At 36.9% G+C, this 25,277-nt stretch overlaps 2 protein-coding genes and 1 non-coding gene across 5 annotated transcripts; 2 read left to right on the top strand and 1 right to left on the bottom strand.

Moving 5' to 3' along the window:
* Nucleotides 1-392: 392 nt before the first annotated feature.
* TRNAM-CAU (transfer RNA methionine (anticodon CAU)) lies at nt 393-464 on the top strand. Its single transcript has one exon. It is a non-coding gene; the product is annotated as a tRNA-Met (tRNA).
* An 8,845-nt stretch (nt 465-9,309) lies between these two features.
* LOC104606405 (ATP synthase subunit delta', mitochondrial-like) lies at nt 9,310-13,556 on the top strand. The gene is made up of 2 exons (XM_010271574.3): nt 9,310-9,700; nt 12,820-13,556. The coding sequence occupies exons 1-2, from the start codon at nt 9,443-9,445 to the stop codon at nt 13,162-13,164; spliced, it is 603 nt and encodes a 200-aa protein (XP_010269876.1). The 5' UTR covers nt 9,310-9,442; the 3' UTR covers nt 13,165-13,556.
* Nucleotides 13,557-15,803: 2,247 nt separating this feature from the next.
* On the bottom strand, nt 15,804-25,056 carry LOC104606404 (superoxide dismutase [Fe], chloroplastic). 3 transcript variants are annotated; one of them, XM_088889302.1, is made up of 9 exons: nt 24,864-25,056; nt 24,661-24,725; nt 18,266-18,325; nt 17,924-18,112; nt 17,370-17,541; nt 17,164-17,282; nt 16,519-16,545; nt 16,369-16,392; nt 15,804-16,246 (listed from the first exon to the last, which is right to left on the bottom strand). In XM_088889302.1, exons 1-9 carry the CDS (start codon nt 24,916-24,918, stop codon nt 16,034-16,036), a joined length of 924 nt encoding a protein of 307 aa, XP_088745428.1. In that variant the 5' UTR covers nt 24,919-25,056; the 3' UTR covers nt 15,804-16,033. The 3 variants fall into 3 exon arrangements, with proteins under 3 accessions (XP_088745428.1, XP_010269873.1, XP_010269875.1); XM_010271571.3 differs by having other exon boundaries at nt 24,673-24,725; XM_010271573.3 differs by having other exon boundaries at nt 18,266-18,322; nt 24,673-24,725.
* Between the last annotated feature and the right edge of the window lie 221 nt (nt 25,057-25,277).

Genomic DNA, 25,277 nt, shown 5'->3' with positions numbered 1-25,277 from the left:
TTTCCCTAAATTATTTTTTTTTTAAAATAACTAAAATAAAAAAGACTAAAGGATGTCGAATGTATTGAACAGATTGATAGTTCGACCACTTGGATTAACAGGTCATTGACCAATTCAACAGTTTTTGGCCAAGTGCTGAATTTGGGTTAAAATGAAATCAATTGCCTACATGGTTATTGGGTCGAACAGTCTGATCGTCAAGTCAACTGCGAAAACATTGAATCTAATACATTTCCAATGAAATTGAAATTCTCTTCTTATTCGTCACTGAAAATCCTTAGATCCTAATTAGTAGAGGCCGTCTCGGCAATCAGGCAAGACTAGAATGATTCATGAAGTGAATATTTGGCTATGTGAGTTGAAGTATACTTTTTGTCAGAAGATAACAACAAATCAGAGTGGCGCAGCGGAAGCGTGGTGGGCCCATAACCCACAGGTCCCAGGATCGAAACCTGGCTCTGATAGAGAAAGGCTTCCCAATCTTCTTTTCTTTTTTCTATGGTGTGTTGATTTAGCCATGGATGTAGAGCACCCACATTCGGATAAATTACCCTCTCCTATTTGCGTATGAACTACGAAATAGTGAAATACCATAATCAGCTTTCTGGATTTTTACTATACAATAACACACCTTCCGGGGTTCCTGTATGGGGCGCAACTTGGACTGCCATGAACAAGTCCTCCCTTGCCAAATGGGCATTTAATTTTTTACATTTTTTTGGGCTATTCAAATTTTGACGAAAAGCCCAACTTGCCCTATGGGGCTTAGGGCTGTATCACCAACACCAAAAATAATAATTAAAAAACCCAATTTTTGCCGAACTCATTACTCATCCTCTCTAAACATGATTCATCTAATGGTGTGCTCCAATTCTCCAACCCAGGTATGTTGTGGAGCTTTTTTTATGGAAAAAAGTTGTGTATAATACGAGAATTTCTCAGGGGTCATCTATCCTAGTACTACTCTCAATCAAATACACTTAATTTCGGAGTTCTAATGAAATTTGATGCATTAATACTGGTATGATTGCACCCATTAAATTAGAGCTTTAGACCCGTTTGATTCTTCTTGTTAAATTTCTCCATCATGGGTATGTTATAGACTTTTAGCCATATACATATATCAATTTATGGTCACAAATTTATGTGATCATGTTAATAGGCTTTATGGCTGGCTGCCTGCCAAGACCAATGGATTCTTATTTTAGATCATTTTGCCAATGCGTACCATACCGAGCTTCTGGTGGGTTAGTGGTGGCGGTGATGCATGTGCAGGCCCATAGGCCCACTGGCAATCAACTTGCAGAGGTATAGGCTCACAAGGCATCCAAAAATACATAATATCTAAGACTCCATTTGTTTGTAATGCAAATAAAACTGGTGTAAATGCATAGGAGTGCAAATGGATCCAGTATAGATTTTGGTCTGTTTTTGTTTTAGATTTGACTCTGTGTTGTTTGTTTTAAGAAATAGGAAGATTATGTGCTTCCCACTTTAGATGAAAGAGAATGGAGGTTGGCTAAGATTATTTGTTTGAGAGGAATAAGGTAGGAAGTAAATCCATGTGATCCCCACTTATGTGAGAGATAATTAGGTAGAAGGAAAGTAGTGCAAATTTTGCATCATGTAAGAATGCATATTATATTTACAAATAAACGGATGCAAAATTAATATGTACAGTCTAATTAATATGATAAGAAAAATAGGCATTGCCAATATACATAATTATTAATACAATCATATACATAATTGCTTTGGATAAATGATGCAAACCTAAACCTAATTTTTTAATTTGGTTTATATAGACTATAACATATATTATATGTTATATAATATAAAATATTGTATATTAAATATAATGCATATAGTGATACAGGCCCAAAGCCCGGGCGGGCCCACGATCACCCCTAATCTAAGACTATTGGGTCTGTCTGACCCATTGACAACCCTAATTTTTAAGCCAACTTAATGGCATCTATACAAAGTCAAAAGATGATCTAACGAGTACATACTAGATGCACATAGATTTAAGTACTTTCAAAACCTTTTAAACTCAAATTTTATTTTAATTGCCCCAAGAAAATGCAGGATTTTTAGCAGCCCATTCCCACCATTTTCTCTTGATGGGGACAAACATATAGTGGTATAAAGAGTTTAATTGGAAAAAAAATGCATTTTTACAATAAATTGCATGTATTTATATATTTGTTGAGGTAAATTCCAGCTACCTGAGCCTCAATCCAAATCTAACTTAGGTTAGAAATTTTTGTACCAGATCCAGCCCACAACAAAAAAAAATTAAGCCCAAATTATGTAAAAAACTCGGTTAGATTGGGTTGGATTCATGTTGGGCCCGCCCAAATTGCATCCATAGTTGTAATTGAAATTTTAGATTCAGCATTATGATAACTTGATAAATTAACTATCATGGTAGGTAGACAAAAAGGGGTTTGGGAGATGGCTACCCCTAGGGGCTAGGGATGTCAACTGGTTGGGTCCAAGAACCCGGCCCGAAAACCCTGACCCTGATCAATTAAATTAAATTAAATAGGGTGTAAAATCCAGCCCTGTATCACAAATAGAACATATATGCTCAACCAAGTTCTTAAAAAAAGTATCAAAAAATAAATGCTATTGGATCATCTGAATTAAATTAAATTCCCATCTCATTAAGGGTGATCCCAATTTAATTTGTCTATGATTGGATCAAATATAAATCCACCCCTATATAATCTAATATCATCCGATTTGGTTAAACTAATAAAATATTAGTAAAGGTTTAGTTTGGATGGCACTAATAACATTTTTTGCATCACTTTCCACAATTAATTTTTGAAATCCCAACTCCTTAGCCAAAAAACAACAGTCCCTAATTGCATAAAGCTCAACATATTCAGCTGATGGGGCATTACAATGACCATTTTGCCACTCAAAAAAGAACCACTACAGTCCTTGAACAATAAACCAAAACCACCCATCTCATTCAAAATAATACTGCCATCAACATTTACTTTAACAACACCAGCTTTAGGCCTATCCCAAAAAGATGTACTGGAGATGCCATTGGTCTCCAAATAGATTTTTCCAATTCTAGTTGAGAAGCTATATTCACTTTACCACCATGTCAGCCATAATGATGGAGAACCATGGATTAGGACTAACATGGTTGAAAACATATTCATTTCTTGCTTTCCATATACACCATGATAAAACTTCCATATAATCTAATAAAAAAGATTCATGCAGAAAAGTAGGAGCTGGAGCAGTTCAGAATGAGCAAGTATGGTCACAATAATAGAGTATGAGTAATAGATTCAGAACCCTTTTAACAAATTCAGTAGATATTACTCACATTCATACCTATTTTTGCTAGATTTAAACAACATTTCCATATTTGATTGGGGAGAATTCAGATCCAATTGAAAAAGATAGCTTGTGAGCTATAGTCTAAGCAAATTTAACCGAGAATCTGCCTTTGGGATCCGAAAACCAAATTAACCTATCCATTCTTCCTACATGGGGAACCCCAATATTACAAATACCATCCACAATCTCTTGGCTAAATAGGAGGCTTAACTTTCCTCTATTCTATACCCTCAACTTTGGATTAACAAAAGGTTTAAAATTTGGAATTCCTATTAGCCATGGGTCATCCCAGATGCGATGCTAATGTTCTCACCATTTGCAATCTGCAAACAAGCTCCCTCCTTTGGCACATCCCTACCAATTAAAAGGCTTCTAAAACCCCAAGATCACCGCTTGGGAACACCCATAGACCAGAAACTTTTGTTTGACAAGTATCTTCCTTAATTACTTAAGCCCACAAGTAACTATTAATACAAAATCTCCAAGCTAGTTTTGCTAATAGGGCTTTATTGAAAGGTTGGGGATCCCTGAATCCTAGACCCCCATTGAGTTTGTTTTTGCACAGATTTTTTTAGTTGACCTAATTTATTTTCTTCTTTTTATTTTTTCTCTTCCTCCTCCTACAAGAATTTCCTTTGAGCTCTAGCTAAAAAGTCATATAATCCTTTAGGGAATAGAAAGCAAGACATAACATAAGTTGGAATGGCTGTTAACATCGCCTTTATCGTTATCTCCTTTCCGCAAGGGATAGAGTTGCACTCTTCTAACCAAGGTTCAAAATATCAACACATATTGGGCCGTATCGGCCAATACGTATCATATCGGGGGCTTCCCAATACGCCCCTACAAGGGTGTTTTGGGGTCTAAGTTGGTTCATGGAGTGGATGGACCTTAAACTGACCCCTCTAACCAGATTTGAAAAAATAAATAAATAAAAACTAAAAAAATAAAGAAACAACATCTATCGATGTATCGAGTGTATCGATATTTTGAACCTTACTTCCAACTTAGGGCCTTATCCTCAACTCTCTCACATACGAATTTTAGGTTTTCCTGCTTTGACCTTTCCATGTGAGAGGGGAGACCAAAGCCTTAGAAACAATTTTTTATGATTTCATACGGAGACTTGGACTAAAGAAGATTTCAAACTTGGAGAGGTTTACAGGTTTACCCATTGTCCAGATGCGGATACATACTCCTTTAATGCTTCAATGGTCTTTAAACCTTTTGAGATGTCAACTCTTAAGAATATGTAAGAGTCATTTACAAAAAAGATGGGTGATACTTGGACAATTTCGGTTTAGGTTAACTTTAGAAATATAACCCTCCAAGCAAATTAGGAATAAGTGGACAAGGGGTTCTCCTTGTATCAGGCCTTTGGTGAGAAAAACTTTATTTCTTGGACTACCATTCACCAAAATCTGGTAACTTATAATGCTAATACACTGCATGGTCGAATTCACAAAAGTTTGACCAGAGCCCATTTTAACCATTACTTAAAAAATTCCATTTTACTCTATCATAAGCCTTGTTCTTATCTAGTTTTAATGCTATTGACCATACTCCTGCTTAGTACTATTCATAAAATTTAGAATCTCATGAGCAATTAAGACATTGTCTACTGTCAATTTACCAGGCAAAAAAGCACTTGGGTTTTCAGTAATGATTCTCATTAGAATATGTTTGATCCCTGCTATCTAAGATTTTTGCAATTATTTTATATTGTGCTACACATACTTATTGGCCTGGATTGAGAGGATGTTTCTGGGTTCTTGCACTCAGGAATAAGAGATATGAAGCTGTTATTTATCTCTCTACTTAGATTCCCAGATTGAAAGAACTCCTTGATGGCCTTACAAACATCACCACCACAATGTCCTAATATTTTGAGTCATGGGGCCTTCTAAGGATGCATTTGAAAGAGAGCCAATCTAATTTTATCCTCACTCACCTCCATTTGCAAAGTGACATTTTCAGCCTCTTTAATAACTTTAGTTACCTTTTCAAGAATTCCCCTTGTATCGCTTGAGCTTAATAATGTTTTATAAATTTCACTAAAATATTCAACAATGCTTTGGACATATGTTTCCCCATTACCCACCTATCACTATCCACTTTTAGGGATATTATTCTATTTCTACCTCTTCTCTTCATGGTTGAGACATGAAAAAAAATCAAGTATTTTTTGTGTCCTAACCTCAGTTAGTTTTTCCTTAACTTATGGGCCCCAAGAATCTCTTCTCTTCTCAATTCTTCATTCAGTTCACTTTAACATGATTGTAAAAGCATCCAATCTTTGACTTCTCCTTACTTAGCTATAGCTAAGTAGCCTTAATTCTATCCTGAATTTTACCAAGGATCCTCTTGTTCCATTTAACCAAATTCCTCATAATTTCCTTGCATTTTTTAACAATTGCATATTGGTTGTCTCTGTAATTTCCTTTTGACCATGTTCAAAGATCAAGTTTGCACAATCCTTATGAGTGCTCCATACATTATCAAATCTGAAAGGCTGTCTACATCTCTTTTTAATAGGGTTTGTTTCAAGTAGTATTGGAATGTGATCTAAACCCCCAATTACATGACAAATCACCTTAGCCTCCTCAAACATTTCTTTCCATCTCCTATTTTCTAAAGTCATATCAATCCTTTCTTTAACTTTCTTCCATCCCATCTCTGTTATTCGACTAAGTGGATATTGGGCCATAGTAGCTTTCTACTTCCTCTAGACCAACCTTAAGCAAAAAGTTTCTATTTTTTGTAATCTTGGATCTCAAACAAGGTTTACCTCCACACTTATCTTCCTAATCACCATGCTTAAATCTCCAATGCAGACCCATGAATCATGAATATTGCTAGCCCAATTTTGCCAATTTTCCAAAAAATTACCCTTTTTTCTTATTAGTTTCTCCATATTTAAAAGAATATACCCAAGGATCTTTTTTCTCTGATATAGCTATTTAGATTACTCTCTCATTTGCTGTTGTGATCTTTAGCTTTGTTTCAGGGAGCTAGAAAATGGCTAGACCTCCAGATAACCCAATCGAATCTACACCCCAGTAGCCCCACCTCCTTAAGAATTTAAGGTTCTATTTACAGACCAACAAGGACCATTTTGTTTCAATAAAAAAAATATGATGCCAGGCCTTAAATCTCTAATGACTCTTTTTAAAACTCATATTATCAAGGGAGAAACTAACCCTTGGCAATTCTGGTTGAAGATTATCATTGTAACTGTGGGAAGCTCCCCCACACCCATTTGAGTATACCATATTCATATAAAATGCTAACAACCATGTAGGATCTTGAATTAATAAATCCACCATAATACTCCTCTACCCTATATACAAAAAAAAATCTTTAATTTTGTACCTTGATGCTCTTTTTTCTTGATTTGCTTATAACTTAATTAAGGACCAGGCACTTCTTTCCTTCTCCTAGTAAAAAAAACAATTCTTTTTTCTTGTTTTTTAAATAATTTTATATACTTTTTGCCCTAACTTAATTTTTCTATACTACATTTTGTATCAAAATTGATAGACTTAGCAGAGTAATAACACAAGAGATCATTCCAAACGTATGTAGGAAAATACAAAAAAAACTTGGAACCTTGCTTACCTCTGAGACCAACATCTATCTCTATTGGGGAGAAATCTGGTTTTTGGGAAAAATGAAACCAATCACCTGACCAGTTCCCGGTTTTCCGGTTCGATCGTCCGATCCGATCCGGTTTTAATAACCATGTGTTTAGCTAAGCTTTCCCTAATGGCCTTTGTGAGGCATTCCACTAGAAGCTTCAAGATTCTCACCCACATCTTTAGTTTATTATTGATAATAGCATTTGGCTTCAAATCCGGCTCCCATTCCTTTTAACAGTAAAAGGTATTCCTTGATAAGCCATGGTTATCTATTCATAAACTCCCGTTGATCTTCTTCACTAGTAAAGCCAAAACATAGATGCTTCCCTTTAACATTTTCACCTTGTATCTTCCATCAATTTCACCATATTTCGAGCCCTCTCCAAGCTTCTTTTTACCCTTAGCTTTTTATCAGTTAGAATATTTCCAATGACGCTAAAACAACACTTCTCCCCCACCATATCTTCCTTTTTGAATTCCTCTCTACTAATATGTTTCTGGCTTTCATCGTCAATAAAAGAAATTCTTGTTTATCACACATATTTTACTTTAATTTGATTAATGTAAAATATCAGAAATGTGCCTAAATTTTCTTGTAGTTTGCTATATTTATTTCTAGTTTAAAATTTTTAATACTTAATCATGATATCATGGGTTAATTGATTTGATTTAGATTATTGAATTTCTTAGTCACCATTTAGACGGAATAATGGTTTTGTTTTTCAGTTGGTTTTTGAAAACCATGGACCTTGTATTCTTAAAAGTATTGAACATAGATCTAATTAGTAGAACTGTAAAAAAAATAATTTAAATATAGGATTTAATGAGAGAAAATGAGAATTAATACCTTAAATATAAGACTTAACAAAAAATGATTAAATGAGGTAAAAAGTAATAATTGAAATTACATTTTCAGCACTAACAATTCAAGAGAAACTAAATTCACAAATATAAGTACTTTAGTTATGAAAAGTTCCACACCTCATTCATACTTTTAATAGTACTATAGATAACTCCAAAATCACCCTAATCACATCTCTTGGTTATTGTCATCACTCCAATTTCACGACCCTAACCAACTTGCAAAATTTTAGGTTTACACAACTATTTTCCTCTAGGCTAGGCCCAACTTGGATCCGCTCTAAGCCTATGCATTATGTGGGTTAGGCCTAGGCTAAACAATCCCTCAATTTGACCCTAGAAGTTATATACATAAATGATAAATATTATACATGATATTTAGATGAAATTTTTTTATATATTTTCCTATAATTAGAAGCTTGGGGCATGGATTGGGCCAGACAATTTTAAAAACTATTAATACACTATTAAAATTTGACCTGTGATCTTTTATTTATTTATTTATTATTCATTACACTATACAATAGGAGGTAGTCCATCCCTTGTACCCATAACCCCAAAACCATAGGTGATATTGGGGTTCAATTCCAAGTCCCACTTAAAAGAAACCAACTATTGTACCAATTCAGCCACCCATTAGCTAGAACAAACCAACGATCGTATCAGTTGGGTGACTCAGGTTCAGCTTGGTTCATGATCATCTATATTTTTACGTTAATTTCATTGGTTCATTTGACTTCAATTTTGCTTAATAAAATCTGTGTACCTCACGATGCTGACTTCACCTTCGATTAATAAAATTGGTGCATCGCATGTAGGGGTGGATTCGAGTTGAGTCAAGCTGAATGCTTGACTATTCGAATTTGGTTTGCTAAAAGCTTGAACTCGACTCAGTTTAAAGCTTACAAGTTCGAGTTCGACTCAAATCGAACTCTCGACTGCAAGCCAAATTCTTTTTTCTAAAAAATAAAAAATATATATATAAAAATATTTTTTTTTTATTTTATATACAAAAAATTAAGAATTATAAAAATCATTTATTATTATACATATAAAATAAAAAATATACATATAACATACAAAAAATAAATATTATAAAAATTATTTACTATTAACATAAAAAATAAAAATGTTATATATAAAATATTATTATATAATAAAAATTATTTATTATATATTATATATAATAAATAATTATTTATTTATCGAATTGATTCACAAACCTCACGAACCGAGCTGCACATGACTCGCACTCACTTCGATTAGGAAACGAGCCTATATATCATGCTCGGACTCAACTCAAAATTCGATTGCAAACCGATCCACCGCTAATCACACGGTCCCGACTCTTTACAATATATGAATATAAACGAATCAAATAGACAAATAATCATCGTGCTTAAAATGCGCCTTTCATACTTCTGAACTGCTAAACTGCGCTCCCCAAAGCATATTTGGGTCATTAGGGGTAAAGAAGGTAGGAGAGAAACGCAGAAGCGCAGCGGAGCCACAGCACCTTCTCTCAATCTCGTCAGCGAGTCCGACCGAGCGCAGCCGAGCGACCGACCCGCCCGACCATGTTTCGACAAGCGCCTCGCCTACTGGCTAGAGCCACCTCCATGATGAGGACTCGATCCTTCTCCACCGATCTCCCGGCGGCTCAGACGGTCGATTCTTCGTTTGTGGAGGCGTGGAAGAAAGTGATCCCAAACATCGACCCACCTAAGACTCCCCTCTCTTTCATGCAACCTCGGCCGCCGACGCCCTCTACGATTCCCGGGAAGCTCACTGTCAACTTCGTTCTTCCTTACCAATCCGAGCTCTCAACCAAGGAGGTCAGTTTATTGATTGATCGCATCTTTCATTGCTTCCCTTAATTGGATTTTTAGATTTTGTTTTCCATGTTTTATTTTGCTTGCTTCGTTGTTATTGAATATATTTATGATGATAATGAAGCCGGGATCTCTGTTTCTCTGTGTATGTTTTTCAATTAATTTTAAAATGTTATATCTCTTTTGTTCCATTACGCGATTATGGATGTTGTAGGTTGATTTAAGAAGACGGATTCTGATTTGAGTACTTAAGAGAAGTTTGAATTTGGTATTGTTTCCTTTCTAGGGTTTTGGATTTCTCAAAGGAACCTTGTTTGTGTATTTTGGTTATTGGGGTTTTCCGGGATTGTCGTTTAGTTAGTTTCTCCTTTCTCAATTGGACAATGTAGGATATCCTGGCATTTAGATTCTCCAATGTAGTACATTCTACCTTTAATTGTGGTGTAGAATTTCTGGATTTAATTCTCTTTTGTACTTGAATCTTAAGGTTTAAAAGTTTGGTTCCAATTCTATGATTGCCTAATTGGTGGAACTGGTTCCTTGAATAGTGGTGACACCATTGCTTGCTTTTTGATCAATTTATGTATACCCTATGAGCATACGTACCTGACATTTCATGTTAAATCCTTTATTCAACTGAATGGGCTTGGCTTGTTTAAGACTCGTAGGTTTTCTGACTCGAGAAGGTTGGATGATTCCTTTGAATAGATCATTATGATAATTAACTAAGGCGACCTTATACTAACCCACTTAAAGAAATGGTTTCCTCTGAATTAGGTTTGACAGTTCAATGTTTGGTGAACTCCAAGCACTTTTGCAATTTTGCTTCTTTAATTGGAATCTCTGAGCAGTTTTCTTGATGACTTTTGTTTTGGGTTGAATGCTGTATTTTAAAATATCAAATGTGAATTGTGACGGTACAATTCAAATGTTCAAGATGCAAGAAATCAGGGCATGATGATTAAGAATGGACTTTTTAAAAAAAAAAGTAACTTTAAAACTAGAAAGACTTGGAGGGCCATTGAGACTATTTGGCCTTACGGATGCACAAGGAGTTGTCTCTTAGAAGGGAAATTATATTCTTCCCCTTATTATGTTTTATGTAAACAGAAAGTGATGAAGGAATGAGATTGGGAGCATTTTTTATAGCAAAACTAAAATAAAATTTCATTAAACACAACAAAAATATTACATCCTATCCAGGTGTTAAGGCAACACCAACATGCCAGCTACTCTAACAAAACCATCTCAAATACAAATTAAAAACAGACCATCCAGATTACACATATGAAACCCCTACACTTCCAAGCTTGTCCCCAGACTCTTGAATACTTGACTAAAATCTGGTAAAACTAGGACCCCGTCTGCAAAAATTCCACACTCCTTTATTCAACCTTCCACATTTGTGAGCCCTCACCTCCACTCCCCTTCCACCACTTGGAAGCAAATTAAAGTTGAAAACATTCCCAACTTCTCTCCGGACTTTCTAAGGACCCATGGATCCCGGATGATAACTACACTCGTGATAAACCACTATATTCACTTCTGCCCATTCCCCATTATTGGACCCCAGTGTTAATTCTTCATTCTCAACTCAAAAGGCACCACCTTTGATTCTTGCATTGTCACTACCTCTAGATTGTGTTATCTCAGAACATTCCTTACAAACCATTCCTCTTCTTTCATCTCCCAGGCCCCTAACCATCCATGATACTAGCTTCAACTTCAACTTTAATTTCCAAAACTACTCCCTCTAAGCTTTTAGCATTCTCCCTCTATTCTTCGTCAACTATTCCTTTTTCACCCCATCTCCCTCCTCCCATGCCTCCTTCTCCAATAAAACTCTTTTTGTTTTGTTTTTCTCTTCTACTTTTCTCAAATTGTTCAATTGCTTTCCTCACTACCCCTTCCCCTCCCAATGAGATTGGGAGCATTAGAGAATCAAATTTGAAAGAAAAAAAAGAAAAAAAAAAGCTCAAAAGATTTGGAGCATCTCTGAAGTGTCTATAGACATAATATTTCTTTGGTTAAGGGCCTTGAAACTGAATACTTTCCAGTGGCACACTAGAGGAAGTGAAGGAAGTGATGGTTGAGTTGCCTCTTACAACACAAAGTTATGTTCTTCACCTCATCAAGTTGATACCTATTTATTTATCTATTTGTATACCAAGGGAGGATGATTATGTCACTTTATGACATGAAATCCTATTGCAAACTGATTATAGAGGGTTCGACAACCAATCAACCAACATTAAGGAACATAAAATGTCTCTCCCTTTTGAATTCTTTGTCACTTGGAGGTTATACCTTGGTGCACCTGTCAAAGACAAGTTAGCATCTTGGAAGATAATGTTGTTTTATCATGTTAGAGGAGTGTAAAAGGCTGATCTATTTGAAACTTTGTTGGTTATGATATTTAAAGGCTAACGAATCAAAAGGGGCATTTGCACAGCTACTGCATAAAATCGCTGCATGAAATAGTTCTAGAACTATACCTGAATGCAAGTTGGAAATGTCAAGTTTGACCTTCAGCAGTCTCAATAAGTAATGGTGTTCTTCCAAAACATTGGATGTCATCAAGGCTTTCAGAATGTCATCAAATCAATCTTTAGTGTCCATTTTTTGGTAAAATGCACTTTTGATATATAACTAGGGAAGAATATAAATTCAATTAAACAGATTTTGCATGTAATTAAATGAGTTTCTTTTCATATTAATAGTTGAATGAAGTTAGAATCATACATTTTCATTGCTTGACTTGGCTGAATCAAAATTTTGATGTATGCAAGCCTTGGGAGTTACTGGAATTTGATATAAATAATTCTAGCATGCAGTGTTCTATCAATCAGGTAGGAACCACATACTAGCCTGATGATTGCAACAATTCAAGCTAATTGACTTCTTTTGGGTGAGCATGAGGAAAGAGAATGAGTGGTAATCTGATTTGCTGCAGTTTCTGGTACAGTACCGTCAGGTTGGGTCCTAAAGAATACTTGTATGGACCTGGCCTTATAGTCTTCTAGATGGGCACCTAGGGTTCTAATATGCAACAATTATTAGATATCTAGATAATGGTAACATCAACATCCTTGCATTCAATTATTATTTTTTTGTCTTTTCAGGTAGACATGGTCATAATCCCAGCAACAACTGGGCAGATGGGTGTTTTACCTGGTCATGTAGCCACCATCGCTGAGCTGAAGCCTGGAATTCTATCTGTACATGAAGGGAATGATGTGACCAAGTACTTTCTCAGCAGTGGGTTTGCATTCATCCATGCAAACTCTTTTGCAGACATAGTTGCCGTAGAAGCCGTTCCTATTGACCATATTGACCCAGCCTTGGTTCAAAAGGGCCTTGCGGAGTTCACCCAGAAGCTTAGCACAGCTACGACTGACTTGGAAAAGGCTGAAGCCCAAATTGGGGTGGATGTCCACAGTGCTCTCAACTCTGCACTCACGGGCTAGTAGTAGTCCTGCTGCTCCAGCCTTTTCATTTGTTGTTTCTCTGGTTTCATCAGCTTCAGTGACTGTTACCATCTTGAGCCAGACCTGATCTCCAAGTGATATTCATTTTCCTTGAATGCGTGATGATGTATTCCCTTTGTTTAGATTTTATCATACTGATATTTAGGGAGTGGAATAAATTTCTGAAACAAGAAATGGAGGAAAGATTTTATTCTTCTTTTGGATTGTAGAACTCACAGGTGGAGGCTTTAACTTGTCTCCCATTTTATGAGGTTACAACTGAAACGAAAGCACAACTTCCTTTTTAAGTTTTAGCATGAACTATTTCAGTATGTTCCGAAACGAAATCTCAAGTACAAGTTTGGAAATTGCCTTTTCTTGAATTTATGTCCACATGGAAGGCGTGACGTTCTGAGTATACTGATCAATTGTTTCAATTTCTTATATGTAGCATGAAACGAATTCCGGGGGGGTAGCACATCCCCACAAATCACTAGAACACAAACGCAAAAGGCCAAGGCAACTTACGACATACACAACTTTCACCCGTCAATTGGGCTTCATGAGCATGGTGAACCAGTCAATTCGCAACCTAATTTGCTTTTTGATAAACATGCTTGTAGATGATCCCCTTCCTGCTCTTCTTCTTGAGCTCCCAGCAGTCTTGAATGATACTCCCCAGGTTCCACGTGCACGGACTAGACTTGTTAAGACAAGAAATCACAATCTTGGAATCACCCTCAATTACGATAGGAAAATTTGTGAAATTCAATGCCAAATTATGGGCTTCCCGGGCAGCCCAAGCTTCCGCCCTAGTGATGGAGGTAAGATCCAATTTATAAGCTTAAATATCCAAAACTGCACCCAAATGATTCTTAGCAAGAGCTGCAATGGTGCACATACCGACCTCCATCTGAGATGCATTAAAATTAATTTTAATCTCACCAAAATCCGGGAGATTCCACCTTACGTATTTATAGTCTTTGGCTAAATCTTCCTCAGTCTTATTTGAACATTCTTGAAATTTCATAAGCAGGTCAAGGACCTTATCAATGACCTTAAAATGAGGAGTCGAAAGATTCTTAAAAACCCTCAAATTTCTACTCTTCCACAGATGCCATAAAGGAAAACACATTTCTCCTTTTGCCAATCCCTTTAAGCAACAAATTCTTTGAAAGGTCCAGCCACCAATCTTTTAAGGATCTATCTTGATCATCAAACCCTTGAATAGTTGGGAGAATAATTCTCCAACAATTCCTAGCAACAGGGCATTTCCTAAATATATGATCCACATCCTCTTCTTCATCATAAACATCACATTCACCATTAATGTTGAACCCCTTCCATCTAAGGAGAGCCTTAAAAGGAAGCCAATAATTCAACAAAAGGTACAAAAATACTTGAAATTTAGGCGGGCACTTAAGCTTCCAAATGTTCCTTTTTCCAATTAAGCCTATCAATTGGGTTCAAAATACTATCACATTTCAATCTATAAGCAGAATTTGATGAAAATTTGCCATTAGCATTATACCACCACACCACTTCATCCACTTTAGAATTTGATGGGATGAAAATGGTTTTGATCTTCATCTAAATATCATAAGGAACAAATATTGCATATTTTCTCTCTATTCCAAATTTTCTTTTCTTGATCAATCACATCACTCACTAGGAGTTCCTCATTACCAATGATTTCTTGAAGAACCAACTCTGCAATAGCTTTATCTCCATTCCATCTATCTCTCAAAAAATTCACTGAATAACCATTGCCAATTTTCCAGCCCAAACCCTTCATAAGAAGCTCTCTAGCTGCAATGATACCTCTCCAAGCCCACGAGATACCTTTCTTGCATTTAGCATCCAAAAACTTGCTTGCTTTTAGATATTTACTTTTAATTACTCTGTTAGGATTTTCCAACCTAATTTTGCAAGGTTGGCTTCATTAACTCAGACAATGTTCTTAAGGCCTAAACCACCCTTATTTTTAGGAGTACAAACTTTTTCCCACTTCGTAAGGTGAATTGGCTTCCTGCCATCAGAGTTGGACCAGACCCAGTCCAGCTAGCGCTGTATATTTATTCACTGAGTGGGTAGTTGGAAATGGAGGACCTAAATACGTTAATGCATACTAATATAAACCTTTTTCGAGCCCTCTATTCCATCTCCATTCCATTTCATCTTTAATTGGATATAATCTGCATTCTGCACATCATTTCTGTTGGTAGAAATGAGCTGCCTAATGTAAACCTTTATTAGGAAAATTAACTTGTCAACCTAGGAGTAGACTTTCCCAATAATTTGCTAAAAAATTTACCCACTTAATGTGCTATTGCAATCCTCCAACTGTGCTAGAGTCAAAGGTGTTACTATTTTATTTATTATTCTTTCACTTAGGCTGTGTTTCTGTTTCATTCTCATTTTCTACCAAACCAACCATAGCCTCGGGATTCGGGTTGATTAGAGAAATGAAGAAAAATAATCCCAGTATAAAATTTTGGCATACCTAGGAGCTTTCATCAGGCACTTCTCTTTGACCTGGCTGCATGCATTTCTTTTTCATGTCTTTGAGGATAGAAATTGCTTTATATTGATTTAAAGTGAAAAAATAAGCTCCTTGGAGGCTTTAATCCCAGTAAAACTGAGAAGGAAATATGATATGCTTCTTGACTCAAAATTTTGGAAGATAATTTACAGGGAAAACGTTGCTGATGCAATAATGCAAACAGTGCTATTTGTCCATTAAAGACAATCAACTAATAGTTTTCCACATTTGTCACAAAAATATGTTACTACCCAAAACTCTGTAGTAGAAAAAGGATGCCGATGTACCAGTGATTAACCTACTCATGGACCTATGGAACAAACCAAGTTAATCGGTCTCGGAATCTTCACTTTCACTATCCAAGTACATCTCTATGGCTTCACTGTCTGCCATTCTATCCTCGTCTTCTTCTATTCTTCTTCTCTCTTCCTCTCTTTCTCTCCCAGCTGCAAGAGACTTTGCAATCTCAAGTCTATAACTAACTGCTTCCCAATTTACAAGTTTATCCATAAAGACTGAGATGTAATCAGCACGCCTGTTCTGTGAAAAGAGAAGCAAATATACATTTGTTAAACTCGTGCTTGACATGGAATACAGAACCATATCTTTTCTTTCGTGGAAGAGCAAGCTACTTTATTGCGGAATAAATAATTGTAACTCACCTGATAGTCAAGGTAGTATGCATGCTGCCCAGACAAATGAAATTCCATGTGGTATTAGTGAGTAGTTGAAGACTTATGATTGCAATAAAATATAAAACGTAAATAGAAATCATTATGTTTTCAAGAACTTGATAAGCAATAGCAAATTACCTCCCAAACGTCAATAGTGAGAAGTGGCTGTGACAAAAAAAAATCATGTATAAGTTTCTTATGGCAGACAACAACGTTCCAATTATAGTCTTCTACACTACTTTTTTTATCATTAAAAGAAGATTTTATTAATAATCTTCTACACTACTTTAAACAATTTTTAGTATGGTTTTTTCCTGAAAAGTTCTAAGCTGTGGGTGAAACAATGTTAGCAGTATCATTTAGAGATGTCGCCGAAGGAGCTTATATCTGCTGTCATCAGTCACAGGAACTACAGGAGATACATAGATCACTCCATAATATTAGGACAATTTAGCAACCCAATGTTCTGAAATTGAATACTGACTCACTAAATTATCCCAATACTATTGGTGTCACAAGCTTCACTGTGATGGTGGTTACAGCTGATTCAAACCACTGTTGGAGAGAATGGATGTGTTTGAGTATCCTTTTCCTGCTCAGATGACACAGCTGAGTCTCTTGATAGATGGGTTTTCTATTATCAATAACACCCCAGTCCTTGTTTAACATGACACCAACTCCCAGCCCTTTGTTAACAAGGGTAGCACAAAGAAATTTGAAGGTTCCAAACTTCCTAACTATCACAATTATGAATATTCATCAATGCAAAAGTTGCATACCCACCGAGTAATCCCAAACAAGGGGGTTCACAGCATTGGGACTCTTTACCACCACAAGCTTTTTGTCCTCTTCTGACGGGCAAGGATTTACAGCATTTCCAACATCTAGTCTATTTGCCTTATCTGGGATACAAAGTACTTATATCATTGTAGATTATTAAATTAAAAAAGAAGAAAGAAATCATCTACAAAATAATGGAAACAACTCACAGGCAAGCCAAGCCCAGCCAGAACCAAACTGTGTTAATGCAGCTGACTTGAACTCTTCAACAAATTTCTCATAAGAACCAAAATCCCTTTCAATAAGATAAAGAAGATCCCCAGATGGTTTTCCACCCCCACCTGGTTTCATGGATTCCCAGAAAAACTCATGATTCCATACCTGCAAATGGGCCATGAATTAGATTACTATTGCGAGAAGAAAATCAATCCTATTGGCCTATGGAATGAAGCATAACTAAAATATGAAGACTACCACAATGAACAACTGTAAAGATGGTCAAAATCAACCTAGTCATTCCTAAACTAGTTAGGATTTGTAGAAATGATTGGGGAGTGCAATATTGAAGTCTGTAGACTGAATCCTTCACCCATCCATGCTTATACTTTATTTAAGTAAGTACATAGCTCATCAAAAAGGATTCAGATTGAAAAAATGTCAAATAGAACTGGTTCCCAAACAAAATTATGATGGTTCTCCCAGGAGTCCATCAAGATCAGTGACAAAGACCCTAACAATAGCAATGTTCTTAAGAGAGACATACCTGTGCAGCATTGTTGAAAGAAGGAAGGAAATCACCCTTGTTGTACGAAGCAATTATGATATCTTCCAATGTCATTCCATCCAACTCAGTTCCTACAATTTGCCTATTTAGGTTCTCCACATAACCTCTATGATGCTTTCCCCAATGGTATTCCAGTATCTCACGGCTCATATGTGGTTCCAAAGAATTCTGTCATATGCAAACATGCAAACTAACTAAAAACTTAGATGTAAAACAAGAGTTGTAAGAGAGAAATCTGAGGTCATAATATTTCAGCTGATGGGTGTAAACTTTTCCCTTGATTTCCAATTAATAAAAGCTAGGCAATATTTGCTATCTCACCAGTGAGTATGGAGGGGGCTTCAGCTCAATTTGTGCAGTAATGAGAGTTCGATGTGCCTTCTGCGGACAAGATATCATTACACAAATGATAATAGGTTGTTTCCATCAAACGATAGCATAAGAAAAATTAACAGGTCACCCAGCATAATAATCCTTTTTAACATATAGTGTTTTCAGAGATAGCACAGGATATAGGTAATACCTTTCCAGAATTTCTTGCCTGAAAGACTGTAATGACAGAAATAATATTATATGAAAAAATTATTAAAAAATGCTATTTATATAATCCATGCTCTGACTCAACTTTTCTGCATTTTGAGTTAATAACAAATGGTCAGCACTTCATGGTTGTGTTGTATTGAGGACTACTTCTTTCACAATATTCTTGTAAATACAGTCATCTCAAAAGGAAAAGAAAAGCAAAGAAAAGGAATTGTGACTTGTGGTAGAGAAAATCAATGTTTGGTTTTAGTGTACTAGTGTAGTCAGATCACCATAATATAAAAAGGTTGCCAACTTTCATGTAGACAGCAATGCTAGGGAGGCAAGTAGACTGGACAGATTGGCAGAGTTGATTTGGGGGCAGAGTCCCTGGGCATGGTTTTCCATTCAGAGATGATTTGTTTTCTTTCAGTTAATGCCATTAAGCGCTTGCTAGCTCCTCCATTCAGGTAACTCAGCTACTCTATTTTTTATCATTAACAATGGAGGACAAAGCTTTTGCTGTCCCAAACTTAAAAGAGGAAAAGCTTCACAATGTCTGGACTCTATTCAAATATGTCTTTATTTATTCCACATACAACATGATCCAACACTAAGGAATCTAGCAAGAATCTCTTTGTATTATCAAGAGTCTAATTCCTTTTTGATCAGCAACAGAAAATTCCATTAATTTTAAAATATGAGATAGTACAATAAAGCTACGAAGTTCCCCAGCCACCCTTTTCAATTTTTAATTCACCCCAATTTCAGCCCAAAATAATTGTTCACTGTTCACCTCTTGCTTGGCCAAAGAATCTGCCATTCTTCTAACCTATCTAAAAGAAGCTCCAACTTCGTTATCTATTGTACAAATCTCCCTGAATATCTGCCTGTAAATCCAAGGTCCTGGAGTATTGTTTCTTAACCAAGAGATGATTAATTTAGAACCTTCCTCCATTTCCAGATGTTGGATCAATAATTGCTTAGCCATCCTCAGTCCTTGCACCATTTGCATCCCTAAACACTCCCCCAGTTCCTGCAGGCCTGAGTTGACTAAGGAGCTTCCATCAAAATTCAACTTCAACCTCTGACTTGCCAGTGGTTTCTACTCCATTATGACCTTATCCTTCACTTTAGAAGAATTTGCCACTTCACCCCAAGCTCTCACCAAATCGGTCACCAAGAAGTCTTTGGAAACCTTCATTGTTTTTACCCAATGTGCAACCTTTATCCTTGTGTTATCCACTATCTCCTCTATGAGATTACTCTTTACTCTCAATATTTTTCCATTTCTCTCTTCCCATATAGCCCGTTTTATTGTTACTCTTACTTTGTCTAACTTAAATACTTTGGTTTTACTAAAGTAATAACAATGGCTAAGGATTTTAGAACTCTCACAAATTGATAACAATGGCCTCTATGGATAGATATTCCAAACGATTAACGATGTTTCTAGAGACAATAGATATTCGAAAAGATTGCTGTTAATGTTAATTCCAATTATTTCTCCAAAAAGAAAAGAAAAAAAAACTTGAACAAGAATCGTTGTAGTAGTCTAACCCTTCTTAGTTTCTTTCTTCTTTTATTTTTTTCCTTTTCTCTTCCAATGTATCGACCTGTGTATGTATCAGCAGGGTACTGATAGTTTGTTTTAAACGTTAATAGACATCATTTCCAGCTCCCTTTAAATTTTGAAGAAAAAAACTAATATATATAAATAGAGAACTAGCATGAGAAAGTTTAATAGCTTTATTGTTGATTGTGAGTTAAAGGAGATCCCATTATTGCAAGCTCGATTTACTTGGTCTAACCCACAGGAAATTCCCTTGTGATTGAAATTGGATAGATTTATCTTTAATGTTGATTGGGAGAACTATCGGAGAAACTTGGTGTCTAGAGCTTTGTCTAGGGTAACCTCGGATCACTGTCCTATAAGAATAGGTGTGGAAGATTTTACTAGTGGACCTAGACCTTTTAGGTTTGAGAACATGTGGCTAACCCACCCGGACTTTGTGAATAAAGCAAAGTTATGGTGGAATGAGGAATTGAGGGGGATAAAATGGAAAGGGATAAGATTTCATAAGAAATTGCAGAGGTTGAGAGCCAAAATAAAAGATTGGAACAGGGAACACTTCTGAAGACTTGAGGAGCAAAAAGTGAATCTAATCTCTAGGATAGAAGAGTTGGATGAAAGAGAGGCCCAATCTAGAATGGAGGAGGGGGAGAAAGACTTGAGGGGACAATTGAAGAAGGACCTAGAAGAGGTCCTACTGAGGGAAGAAATAAGCTGGTGGCAGAAATCGAGGCATAGGTGGGTTAAGGAAGGTGGTGGAAATACTAAGTTTTTTCATGATGTGGCAAATGTGAGGAGGAGAAAGAACTTTGTGTCTAAGTTAGGGGGAGGCATTCACTAATCAAGATGATATTGCTAGGAAGTTTGTGGATCATTTCAAATTGATTTACAAAAGACCCTTGGAAGAGAGGATGGAAATAGAAGGGGTAGATTGGCCAAGGTTGGAGGAAGATCAAGTTAGATGGCTCCAAGCCCAAATGGTTTTACAGTGGCATTTTACCAAGATTGTTGGGAGGTGATAAAAGTTTATCTTTGGAGGTTTTTAATGAGTTAGCAGAGAAGCATATAGTCAGCCGAGGCATTAATGCTACTTTCTTGGCCCTTGTTCCAAAGAAAGTTGATGCTATTCATCCTAAAGATTTTAGGCCAATTAGTTTGGTGACTAGTATCTATAAAATCCTGGCCAAGGTCCTGTCCTTGAGGATTAAAGAAATCCTTCCCTCCATTATTAGTCAGGCTCAAGGGGCTTTCATCCAAGGGCGTCAGATAATTGATCAGATCTTGATTGCCAGTGAATGTGTGGAAGAGATGAAGAGGTCCAAGCAGAGAGGCTTTGTTTGTAAGCTTGATCTTGAGAAAGCCTACGACTTGGTGGACTGGCAGTTCCTACTAGAGGTTTTGAAGAAGTGTGGGTTTAGGGAAAGATAGTGTAGTTGGGTGTCTGGTTGTGTCAGTTTTGTCACTATTCCATCCTAGTAAATGGGGTGGTGAGGGATTCTTTTCCAGCTAGTAGGGGTATTAGATAAGGGGATCCACTTTCACCTTTTCTCTTTACCTTGGTAGTTGATGTGTTTAGTCGAATTATCACTAGGGTTGATAGGGGAGATGTGATAAGGGGATGGAGAGTAGGCACAAACCGAATTCCAGTAACCCACCTTCAATTTGTAGATGACTTGATGATCTTCTGTGATGGAGGCTTCGGTGAGGTGGTGGAAAACCTGAAAGAATTGATTAGAGCCTTTGAAGGAGTTTCCAATTTGAAAATCAATCTAGGAAAAAGCTACATAGTCAAAGTAAATCTAGACTTTGAGGAGGTTGAGGCAGTTGCAGATTGTCTTGAGTGTTCCATTTCTTCCTGGCCTTTGTCCTACTTAGGGCTTCCATTAGGGGCAAACCCTAGGGAGAGTAGGTTTTGGACCCCAATCTTGGAGAAGATCGAAAAGAGATTAGCTATGTGAAAGAAAAATTATATCTCTTTGGGTGGGATGATCACTTTGATAAAAGCTACTCTCATGAATCTACCTACCTTTTTTTTTATCAATACCCCATTACCTCTCTATCTTTAGGATATCATCTAAGGAAGCAAAGAAATTGGAAAAATTGATGAGAGGTTTTTCTTTGGGAACTGGGAGAAGGTAAAAAAGATCACTTAATTAGTTGGGGGTTGTGGGTAGAAGCAAAGAGGAAGGAGGATTAGGGCTTGGGAGTGTGCTTAAAAAGAACTCAACTTTGTTAGGGAAGTGGCTGCAGAGGTGGCCTTTGGAGCAAGATAGACTCTAGCACAAAGTGGTGAAGAGTGTTCATGGATGTTCAGAGAGTGGTTGGGATGCTGGTGCATCAAGGAGGGCTAACCTAGCTACACCATGGAAAGCAATTCACAAAATTCTTCCGTAGTTCCTCAATTGTGTCAAGTATGATGTTTGTTCTGGTAACTCTATTCGGTTTTGGGAGGACATTTGGGTTGGAGATCTCCCTCTGCAAGACCTTTTCCCATCTTTGTACTCTATTTCTTTGTATAAAAAAAGAGGTGATTTCAAAATTCCTTCCGTCGATTTTAAACTTGTCAACGTTGCCTTGGGATTTTGGTTTCCATAGAGGGTTAAAGGATGAGGAAATTGAGTGTTTGTCTACTCTTCTTTGTCTCCTTGATAAGATTTGCCTAGATCCCTCGAAACCTGATAAAAGGATTTGGACCATTCACCCCAATGGGTCTTTTTCTTGTGGCTCCCTTTTCAATTCCTCTGCCAAACATCCTCCCAACAAAGTTTCCCTTCCAAAAAAGTCTGGTGTAGGCTGGTCTTCTCCAAGGTTATGGCTTTGTGTTGGGAAGTGTGGCATGGTAAAGTAAACACGATAGATAACCTACAAAAGAGAAGACCCGTCCTTTGTATTTCACCAAACCGGTGCATTCTTTGCAAATCTCATGGTGAGGATTGTAATCATCTATTTTTATCTTGTAATGTAACTGCGGAGCTCTGGGTTTGGCTTCTATCTTTGTTTGGGTGTAATTGGGATATGCCAGCAAAAGTAAGCACAATCTTTAACCACCCTTCTTTTTTCTCTTGGCCCCATAAAAGAGGAAGGAAAATGTGGAGGTGCACGTGAGTAGCTTTGTTATGGACAATATAGGAAGAAAGGAATGCCAGGATCTTCCAAGAAAAAGGAATGAGCAGTCAAGCCTTAAAGGACTACATTATGTACAAGCCAATGCATTGGTTAAAGACTCTAGAATTATTTAACCATTTCTCTTTTAATGATTGTTGGAAGGATTGGATGTTGGTAGCAAGTTGTTCCTCCTCCAAGGTAAGGGTATTGACTAGTTGGGTGTCCCCTCCTCTTGGTTCTTTGAAGCTGAATTTTGATGGGAGTAGCAAGGGTAACCCGGGTCCCTTTAGGATGGGAGGTGTACTGAGGAATGGGGCTGGAGAGGTTGTCTTACTCTACTCTGGCCCTTTAGGTGTTGGGAACTCAATCTGGGAAGAACTGTTAGCTGCAATACAAGGAATACTTCTTGCAAAAGAAGTGGGCGTGGAGCAACTTCTGATTGAAGGAAATTCTAAGACAGTGGTGGACTGGTTAAGTAATTCAGAGGATGTCACTTGGGGCTACAAAAATGAGTTAAATAAATTCAAATGGCTGACAAGAAATATGTCTATAACAGTATAGTGGGTTGGGAGATCAGGCAGCAATTGCATTTGCCGATGTCTTGGCAAAACAAGGGATAATTAGGGAAACATTGTTCTGGGCGCAACTATAACTCTTGTGTAACATCAACATTCATGTAATCTCTGTTGTAGTTTTTGTATTTGCTGTTTGGAGAGGCAGCATCTCGTGCCTCTAAGGAGATTTTGCATGTAACCAATCTTTGAATTAATGGAAGATGATTTTATTTATCAAAAAAAAAGACAGAAAGCAGAGAGAGAGAGAGAGAGAGAAGGCGGAAGGTTCAAAGTACTTGAGTTTTCATTATGAATGGATGTAAAAGATGCAGTGAAATGATTGTTGTGCTGGAACCCATCCATTTCCCATCTGAGCCAAAGGCCTAGTTTGTTTGAAGTGCAACTTTATTTGCACAGTGCAAAAAGGTATGGGGATGAAAATGAGTTGAATGCAAATTCTGATAACATTTTTTGTTTTAAATTTTAGTTTGTTTTGTAGGTTTGCATATGAAATAAGTAAAATAAAATTAAAGACCCTCGAGCAAAACCTGAAGCAAAAGTGAACCAGAATTCATGATTCTCTAATTTGTACGTCAATGCATTTGTACTAATAAAAATGAAATTGCGCTGCAAACAAAGATACAAAGGGAGCCAAAAGTCCGAATTTGACTCTCAGTCAATCCAAAGGCTGAGAACAACATTCCATTACCACGTGCAGAGCGTACAATAAAAAAAAAGAAGCTCCATATCCATTCAACTATACAATGTCAAGGGTTGGCTTTTAAGTTACTGTTTTTGAAAAAACCGCTAATAGAACAACGGAGCAATGAAATTAGAGTTCAGGTCTCAGAAATTCAAATCTTTACAACTTGTTCTCCACATAAAACCCATAAATTCCAACATAAGAAGGGGAAAGGAAAATATAAGATGCTAGAATAAGTGCGGAAATGGAGAAAGCAAACCACGAAGCAGACCTTCGGTTTTCTCCATTGCAGGCGAAACGTTGAATCCAGAGACCCACGAAATCCTATTTCGACAACCGAGTAGACATCAAATGTGCATTCAGAGTCAATGTAAGCTAGTCGTCGCAGACAAAAGCTTTAAGAAGAGAGAGAGTGAATGAAGTAAAAGCAAGAGCAGAAGCTCGCGGTTCGAAAAGGGTGACCTTGGAACGGAAGAAATGCGCTTGATAGCGAAGCAGTTGCAGCTGTTCCATGCATTTTCCTTCTCTTTAAGTATGGAAGCGAGCAATCGAGCGAACGAGAGAGAGAGAGAGAGGTGTAGGCGCTGCACTCGGTCTCTTGATGTGGAAGACGGAATTAGAGACCGGATGTGGTGAGTGCTGTGAAATCATGTGAACATAGTATTAACATTATGACGACAGGATCTACCGCCAGAACGGGATGGAAACGGATCGGATCGGATTCGAATAAGGTGTATCCAATCCGATCCGAATATTCGATCGGATCTCACAAATGGTTATTCGAATTCGTTAAAAGATGCCGGATATCTAAATATGATCCGATTTTATTTAAAATTTTAACATTTTAATAAATAATTAAAAGAAAAAATACAATCC

This window comes from Nelumbo nucifera, chromosome 6 (assembly GCF_055504915.1).
Source record: "Nelumbo nucifera cultivar China Antique chromosome 6, China Antique-T2T, whole genome shotgun sequence".
NCBI classification, from domain to species: domain Eukaryota; kingdom Viridiplantae; phylum Streptophyta; class Magnoliopsida; order Proteales; family Nelumbonaceae; genus Nelumbo; species Nelumbo nucifera.
Note: the sequence above shows the minus strand (reverse complement) of the source record. Positions and strands in the feature narration are given on the sequence as shown.